The following is a 9,634-nucleotide window of genomic DNA, read 5'->3' as shown; positions in this document are numbered from 1 at the left end:
CCTAAACTGTGAACCTTAAACCCGGAACCATTAACACTAAACCCTCAACCCTAAACTGTGAACCCTAAACCCTGAACCCTAACCCCTAAACCCTGAAACCATAAACCCTAGAAACCCTAAACCTAACCCTAAACCCTAAACCATAAAACCTAAAACCTAAACCCTGAAACCTAAACCCTAAACCCTAAACCCTAAACCCTGAACACTAAACCCTAAACCTTAAACCCTGAACACTAAACCCTAAACCCTAAACCCTGAACCCTGAAACCTAAACCTAAATCCTCAACTCTAAACCCCTGAACCCTGAACCCTAAAACCCTAAACACTGAACCCTAAAAACAAAAACCCTGAACCCTAAACCCTGAACCCTAAACCCTGAACCCTAAACCCTAAACCCTAAACCCTAAACCTTAAACACTAAACCCTAAACCCTAAACCCTAAACCCTAAACCCTAAACCCTGAACCCTAAACCCTAAATCCTAAACCCTAAACCCTAAACCCTGAACCCTAAACCCTAAACCCTAAACCCTAAACCCTAAACCCTAAACCCTAAACCCTAAACCCTAAACCCTAAACCCTGAACCCTGAACCCCTAAACACTAAACCCTGAACCCTAAACCCTCAACCCTTAACCCTAAACCCTCAACACTAAATCCTAAACCGTGAACCCTAAAGCCTGAACCCTAAACCCTAAACCCTGAACCCTAAACCCTAAACCCTGAACCCTAAACCCTTAACCCAAAACCCTTAACCCTAAACTCTAAAACCCTAAGAAGCCGAAAACCTGAACCCTAAACCCTGAACCCTAAACCCTGAACCCTAAACCCTGAACCCTAAACCCTGAACCCTGAACCCTAAAACCTGAATCCTGAACCCTGAAATCCTAAACCCTAAACCCTAAACCCTAAAACCCTAAACCCTAAAACCCTAAACCCTAAACCGTAAAGTTTAAACCTTAATGTTTCATCCCTAAATTATAGGGCCTGAAAAATAAGCGTTCCACTTGCAATAAGCATATTCTTATTCTACTTCATAATTTCAGCGATTGACATTAGGGAAACGTTATATAAGAATTGATATATGCAGCTATATAGTTACGTATAAATAGTGCACTTCTTTTTTTTCTTTATGTTGTTGTTATTTTTTTTTTCTTTCTTCCCTATTTTCTTACTTCATATTTCTTTTCTTTTTTATTCTATTATTTTCTTTTTTCTTTTTTTTATTATAATTTAGCCAAAAGAACACAACCTCCCATATGCATGCTTCACATAAGCGTCACTTGCCTTATGCATGCAACACAAGAAAGCAAGAACGCACTGGCGAAAAGCATTCCTTTTTAAGGATATCATTCCTAATAAATATATAGGATGGGCAAATGAAATATTCATATGTTAAGTAAAAAGAAGTCAAAACTGAGGGAAGCACCATCACAACACCCGGAGAGCGAAATAAACAAAACATAGTCAAATAAAGAAAAAAAACTTTTGAAAAAGAAGAAAAAAAAAAATGGCACCCTTCTCTTTTACCAAACTTTCACTATTAGCTTTTGTACTTTACCTGTGGCAACATCCCAACTATGTAAGATGAAGAATATTTGTGCTATTGAGAGAATTTTTGTACATATATATATATATATTTATTATTACAAAGGACAACATACATAAGGGAGAAGGAAAAGAAAAGGAATAAAAGGAAAGAATAGGAAAGAAAATAAAGAAAAGGAAAGAAAGAAGAAAATAGGAAGAAAGATGGGGAATTGAGAAGGAAGGATTTTCTATCTTTCTCTTCCCCTTCTTTCTTTTTTTCCCTTTCTTCAATCATTCCTTCTCTTCCTTTTTTTTTTCTATTGCTTCCCCTTCTACTTTTATTCCATCTTCCATCCCCCTTATAATAAAAAAAACATATACCCGAAACCTAATTCCAATACCCTTAAAAACCTAATCCTAAACGCGGAATCTGACTCCTAAAACCTCTGACACCTTATTCTAACACTCCTACAACCTTATTCCAACACACCTACTACGTTATTCTAACACTCTTACAACCTTATTCTAATACCCTTAAAATCTTACTCCTATACCCCTTGAAACCTTAAACTATAAACACGGAACCTGCCCTTCCCTTTCCTTTCCAAACAACTGGTCTTTTCCCTTATTCATTCATTTAGCTTATCAACCATTATCATTCCTTTAATTTCATTCCCTTGTCATACCATTCCCTTTCCTTTTTAGCACCAGGATGATTTTTTAAGACAGGATGTGAATGCTCCATTACAAGTATATAATCATGTTGGTAGAAATTTAGCAAGCAAAGAAGAAGCAACTCCAGCAGGAAAAAATAAAACAACTAAAACATTATTAGGCAAAAAAGAAGAAAAGAAAGAAGAAAAGAAAGAAGAAAAGAAAGAAGAAAAGAAAGAAGAAAAAAAAGAAGAAAAGAAAGAAAAGAAAAAAGAAGAAAAAAAAGAAGAAAAGAAAAAAACAAATAAAACATTATTTGGAAAAAAGGGCAAAAAAGAAGAAGTGAAGGAAGGAACTAAGGAGGGATCTAACGCGGGTAATGGAGCCCAGAATACTGAGGGGGATAAGGAGGATTCCGATGTGACTTCCAGTGAAGACGCCAAAAAGCGAAAACCAACATGGAATGATCTTTCAGTTGAGGAAATGCGCAAACAACTGGCACAAGAGGAAACCCGTAACCATAAGAAAAAACTTACTCCTGAACAAAAGGAAGCGTTGGACAAGAAATATGAGTGCCTTGTGAAAAAGATATTAGATCAGGAGGCTGAAAAGCGAAGGATAGCCGAAAATGCAGAAAAGGCGCGGAATGCAGCAAAATTAAAAAATCGCCCATATCGTAAACCCAGGGGAAGAAGTGATATAAAAGATGATGAAGAGTACTTCAGTTCAGATGAAGAAGAATTTACTAGGAAGTGATAAACCACTTCTAAAGAATCGTAGGAATTTTAGAACAAATCTATCAGGTAAAATAAATATAGAGTAAATGAAGGCTAATGTAATGAATGGTTTAAGCATATTAAATGGAACTGTACTTTTATCACGAATGATATACATATTTTATTCTTATAATGATCCCATGAGAAAAAAGTGGAATATGATCATTTAGAAAAATGATTTATTTATGGTAAGCATACACAGCAAAGGAGTAGAATTGCACAGATGTATTCATAACAGAGAAATGAAATAATATTGAAGATTTCTTTATTTTGCACGGTATCTTCCTTACAGAGTTGCACCATAATGAAGTACCTCTTCGGATGTGAGGCATAAATGACCGCGCGCATTATACATATGTGAAGTGTGGAAAGAGCAGAAATGACGTTTCCTTCCTTCATTTTTTTCTTTTTTTCTTCTTTTTTTTCTTTCTTTTCAATCTTTTTTTTCTTTTTTTTTCCTTACTTTTTTTTCTCCTTCCTTTTTTTCTGTATTAACACACAAACATATGTAATATATGGTAAAAAAAAATTGTAAAATGTGCGAACACAGTTAAATGTGAAGACAATTAAATGTGAAGACAATTAAATGTGAACCAGTTAAATGTGAAGACAATTAAATGTGAACACAGTTAAATGTGAACCAGTTAAATGTGAACCAGTTAAATGTCAACCAGTTAAAATGATAACTACGTAAAATGTGAACACCGTTTTAAATGATAACTCCGTAAAAAAGTGTATGCACAGTTTTAGATGAAAACGGCGTAAAAAAAATTTGCGAACACAGTTTTAAATGTGAACCAGTTAAATGTGAACACAATTAAATGTGAACCAGTTAAAATGAAAACTGCATTAAATGTGCAAACGCAGTTTTAAATGTGAACCATTTTAAATGATAACTCCGTAAAAAAATGTATTGCAGAGTTTCAGATGAAAAACTGCATTTAATATGCAAACACAATTAAATGGGAACCAATTAAATGTGAACCAGTTAAAATGATAACTACGTAAAATGTGAACCCGTTAAAATGTTAACCCCGTAAAAAAATGTATTGCACAGTTTTAGATGATAAACTGCATAAAATGTGCAAACACAGTTTTAAATGTAAAGTAGTTAAATGTGAAGACAATTAAATGTGAACCAATTAAATGTGAACCAGTTAAATGGGAACCAGTTAAATGGGAACCAGTTAAATGGGAACCAGTTGAAATGAAAACTGCATAAAATGTGCGAACACAATTAAATGTAAACCATTTAAATATCAACCAGTTAAATGTGAACACCGTTAAATGTGAACACAATTAAATATAAACACAGTTAAATGGGAACCAGTTAAATGGTAACTACGTAAAATGTATGCACTGTTTTAGATGGAAACTGCATAAAGTGTGCGAACACAGTTTTAAATGGGAACCAGTTAAATGTGAACTAGTTAAATGTGAACACAGTTAAATGTGAACACAGTTAAATGTAAACCAGTTAAAATGAAAACTGCATTAAATGTGCAAACACAGCTTTAAATGTGAACACAGTTAAATGTAAACACAGTTAAATGTCAACCAGTTAAATGTGAACATCGTTAAATGTGATTCAGTTAAATGTGAACACAGTTAAATGTGAACCAATTAAAATGATAACTACGTAAAATGCAAACACAGTTTTAAATGTAAACCATTTAAATGTCAACCAGTTAAATGTCAACCAGTTAAATGTCAACCAGTTAAATGGAAACTGTATGAAATGTGAACCAGTTAAAATGATAACTCCGTAAAAAATGTACTGTACAGTTTTAGATGAAAACTGCGTAAAAAAATTGTGCTAACACCGTTAAATGTAAACTAGTTAAATCTGAAGACAATTAAATGTAAACCAGTTAAAATGATAACTGCGTAAAATGTGAACACCGTTTTAAATGATAACTCCGTAAAAAAGTGTAGCACATTTTTATGTCGATTGTACAACGCGTATCGCGCAAAGCACGCACACCGCGCAGCAGAAAAGTGCAAACGAGATAGGGCACATCTGTTGCTGTTCCGCGAACTGGAACGGTTATTTGGACGTGCGCACCAAGTGAAATTACACGAAAAAAAAAAAAAATGTTGACAAGAAAGAAAAAAAAAATAGAAAGAAATAAAAGAAACACCAAATAAAATTGATGTAGCGAGATAAAAAAAAAAAAATTTAAATAAAAGAGAAAATTAAGAAAAATAAAATAAAATAAGAAAGGAGAAAAAAAAAGAAAGGAACGAAACTTCCTTTTGTTCTTTATATTTTATAAATTGTGCGTGGTTCTGTATGCCTTCCCTTCAGGAAGGGTTTTTTTGGGACACCCTATTTAATGTTACATTCAACGTTCCATACTATGATAACTAATATTTTGGCCCCTTCGATTATTTCCTCCTCCCCTTTTTTTTCTCGGTAATGGTGGTGATCGCGATGGTCCATCTTCATCATATAAAGTAGAACTGTCCTCTGTTGAAGTTGTTGTTAAATTAGATGATGAACCTGCTACTGTGGAATATTCTGTTGGATCTATTGTTGTTGAGTTGTTCTCTGTGTAATATTCAGTGAAATTTTCCATTTCCGCGTCAGAATTCGGTCCGAATGCTGTTCTTCTCATTCTGGTTCCATTTCTGCCACTAAAGAAGAATTTACGTACTCCAGATGGTAAAAGATCATACTGAAGAAAATTGTGAATAAAAAAAAGAAGAGAATGTAAAAATATGCATCATATATACATATACATATATATGTATATATATATACATATGTATACATACATGTACATATATAGATATACATACGTATACATATATATATGTATATGTGTATATATATGTATACACATATATGTGTATATATAGATGTGTATATAATAAATACAGTCTATTCTATATATTTCTATTCTTATTTAAAATTTTTTTATTTTATTATTTACTTTTTTTTTATTTTTAATTTAATTTTTTTTTTTTTTTTTTTTTTTTTTTTTTGAAGGTAAAGAGGACGGAAATAAATAATAAAATACAATTGTTATTTATATTATTACACTATAATTATAATTATAAGTACATAATAAACAATTATAATGAACCATTATAATAAACCATTATAATAAACCATTATAATAAACCACTATAATAAACCATTATAATAAACAATTATAATAAACCACTATAATAAACCATTATAACTGTAATTTATAACTATTACTGTCTATTATAATTACAAAATATAGTAATAATTATAATTATAAATGTAACTATAGTTCTAATTATAATAAATAATTGTAATGGGCAATTATAATTCTTAATTCTTAATTGTTCATTATAATGGTTTATTATAATTTTCTATTATAATGGGTCACTATAATGGTTGTAATTATGTAATTATGTAGTTGTAATTATGTAATTATGTAGTTGTAATTATGTAATTATAATTATGTAGTTATAATTATGTAGTTGTAGTTTTACCTTGTAAGAAAGAAAAGCAGCTAATGGTAATCCTAACGTAAATAATGTACCACCCACGGCGGAGCCGGTGATTGCGGCGGTACTGTTTGTGGTTGGACATTCGGATGTAGGATTCAAGGAGCATCTTAATTCTTGCAGTTCCTGAAGACTATGTTTTTGGGCCATGTCCTTAAAATTTCGACACCATTGTTTATTAATATTAATCTTTTTATCTTCCCCCTCTGGTGGGCATTTTGCGCTCATATTTTTGTAGGCTGAAATAACTTTTTCCAAATAACTGGAATAGTGTTTAATACATGAAGATTCACCGCCCTCGGGAATTTGCGCATATTGTTTTATAATTTTATAGTCCCTGGTATAATCATATATTAATTTCATGTTATCGAAGGTGGTTTTGTCAATGTTGTCGTGTTCGTATATATTAGTGCAGACCTCATTAATACCAACATTCAAGTTCTTCAATTTATTGTACGTCGCCTTCATAAGTGAAGCGAATTCATAGACACTGGAAGGTACGGTAGATATTACACTTCCTATATAATAATATAGGGGAATGCAGCGGTTATCGTCCGTCTCCATGCCCCCCTCCGTTCTATGTGCATAACATGCACCCCTTATAATTTGATTGGCACTGTTCCAAGGAGATCTATATCCATCTAGTATTTTCCTTAACATTTCCTTCATTAATCCGGGAGAATATCCGTTACCACCTTCACACTGATTTCTCAAATGACCGAATTCCCCATGTTCTAGTTCTGACGGTAATTTAATCGAACACTTCCCCTATAAATGGGAACCGTGGAATATATATATACATACATATATATGCATATATACACATATATGTATATAAAGTGAGAGCAGGGGAAAATAACCCTCCCCCTTACCTGCATCCCATCTTCGGTGATTGCTGCACCTTCAGGTTTCGGAATGAAGTCATCTATCAACTGTGCCACATACCCAGGATTCCCCTGATGATTTTCTCCCCGCTCAATTCCCTCACACTCGTCCTTATTCAACGTGTCCTTACAATATTCATCTACCTCTCTAAGTGCTTCGGCAAGTTCCTCTAAATAATTAGCACATCCCCCACAACTTACTTCCTTGGAACCCCCTTTTTCTTTCCATACATTCCTCGGATCCAAATTATAGTAGGACAATTTTTCCATTAACTCGAACAATTTCTTCCCATTGTTACTTGGCAAATCTTTACAGTTCATCTTACTCAGAAATGGTTCCAGTATTTCATGCACTTCCTTCATAATACTATCAAATGATTCTTTATTCGTTAATTTCCTATGTAATATGCTCCCCACTACATAATATAGTAAATCACAACCTCCATCCCCTTTAATTTTCTCAGTATAGGCACCCGATATGCAACACCACACGGGGGCAACACCATCCGCTGCATTCTTCTCATTTGAGTGATCACCCTCTATTCTTGCTGCCACTGATCCTTCCTGGGTGCCTACAAATCTACTGTTTTCCCCACAATGGAGTTCTCTCTTAACACTACTTCCACTCATATTTTCCTAAAAAGTTAATACTTTGAAATTTAATTTTCTAAATTTTCCTTCAACAAATACATACATATAACATACATATGTATACATATACATATATACATACATATATACATATATACTTATATATACATATATACATATGTATACACATATATACTTATATATACATATATACATATATACATACATATATACATATATACTTATATATATAAATATACATATGTATACGTACATGTATATATACATATACATATATACATATATACACGTATATGTATGTCTATGTTTATGTATATGTATTCCTATCCCCATGATAATATAAACATAATGTGATTTATAGAATAATTTTTTCTTATCCAACAACCATGAACCTATAAATAGAAATGGAGAACTTTTTCCCCCCCCTCCTCCTCTTCCTTTGACTATTATATATTTTATATAACATCCGTATATAATAAATGCATACATTTATTTATTCATTTGTACATAGGAAATAAGTTCCCTTTCCTTCTTCATCTCCTTTCCTTTTTATTCCTTTTTCTTTTCCTTTTCCTTTTCCTTTTCCTTTACTTTTTCCCTTTTCTTTTCCTTTCCCTTTTTATTCCTCTTTTCCTTCTCTTTTCCTTCTCTTTCCTGCCTTTTTCTTTCTTTCTCTTTTATTCCTTCTTCTTTTATTTTTATTCCTTTTCTTTTTATTCCTTCTTTTATTTTTATTCCTTTTCTTTTTATTCCTTCTTCTTTCTTTTCTTTTCTTTTCTTTTCTTTTCTTTTCTTTTCTTTTCTTTTCTTTTCTTTTCTTTTCTTTTCTTTTCTTTTCTTTTCTTTTCTTTTCTTTTTCTTTCCTTTTCTTTTTCTTTCCTTTTCTTTTTCTTTCCTTTTTTTTTTCTTTCCTTCTCTTTTTCTTTCCTTTTCTTTTTCTTTCCTTTTTTTTTTCTTTCCTTCTCTTTTTCTTTCCTTTTCTTTTCTATTCCTTTTTCTTTTCCTTTTTATTCCTTCTCTTTCTTTCCTTTGCTTTTCTTTTTATTCCATTACTCCTTTATTCCCTTTCCTATTCTTTCGAAGACTATGTTCCTACTTGTGAATGTACATTATTCCAAATATAGTCGAACCATTATATTCCGAAGTAGAACAAAAAAAAAAAAAAACATTTCTGCTTTTTTCTTTCTATAAGAACTATTATAATTCATTAACAGAAATATACACTGAACTACAAAAAATGTATGTAGTGCACTCCATATAAGGAAGGATCCCTCATCTCCCCTAAAAAAAAAAATATCATTTATTCATATGTTTCAGTGAACAAAAGGTGGATTAAAAACACAATAAGTTATTTCTAAATATATATCTCACATCAAAGGAATTATATGAAATAATTATGAGGTGAATGCATATATATATGCATTTTTTCACATAATAATAATGCAATCACTATATATTCCATACTCCACATAATCCCACTTTTCGATCAATTAAAATTATTCAACAAATTATAATGCCACTCCACTCTTCTCCTCCTCCTCATTGAAACAAATAAACCGTAAACCTTATTCTAACACCCCTACAACTTTATTCCAATACCCCTACAACCTTATTCCTATACCCTTGATGCTTATTCCTATACCCTTGATGCTTATTCCTATACCCTAAAACCTTACTCCTATACCCTAAAACTTTACA

The 9,634-nt window shown here is 32.1% G+C and overlaps 2 protein-coding genes across 2 annotated transcripts; one reads left to right on the top strand and one right to left on the bottom strand.

Annotated features, from left to right (window-relative positions):
* Positions 1-1,507: 1,507 nt before the first annotated feature.
* Positions 1,508-2,937, top strand: PKNH_0807900 (uncharacterized protein; the record flags this gene model as incomplete). The annotated part of the gene is made up of 2 exons (XM_002258684.2): positions 1,508-1,579; positions 2,233-2,937. 2 exons carry the CDS (start codon positions 1,508-1,510, stop codon positions 2,935-2,937), a joined length of 777 nt encoding a protein of 258 aa, XP_002258720.2.
* Positions 2,938-5,302: 2,365 nt separating this feature from the next.
* PKNH_0807800 (KIR protein) lies at positions 5,303-7,960 on the bottom strand (the record flags this gene model as incomplete). Its single annotated transcript, XM_039113971.1, has 3 exons — positions 5,303-5,635; positions 6,426-7,208; positions 7,313-7,960. Coding segments are annotated over 3 exons (1,764 nt in total), but the record flags the coding sequence as incomplete, so codon positions are not given.
* Between the last annotated feature and the right edge of the window lie 1,674 nt (positions 7,961-9,634).

This window comes from Plasmodium knowlesi (assembly GCF_000006355.2).
Source record: "Plasmodium knowlesi strain H genome assembly, chromosome: 8".
Taxonomy (NCBI): domain Eukaryota; phylum Apicomplexa; class Aconoidasida; order Haemosporida; family Plasmodiidae; genus Plasmodium; species Plasmodium knowlesi.
The sequence above is the reverse complement of the archived record's forward strand: the minus strand, read 5'-3'. Positions and strand labels throughout refer to the sequence as shown.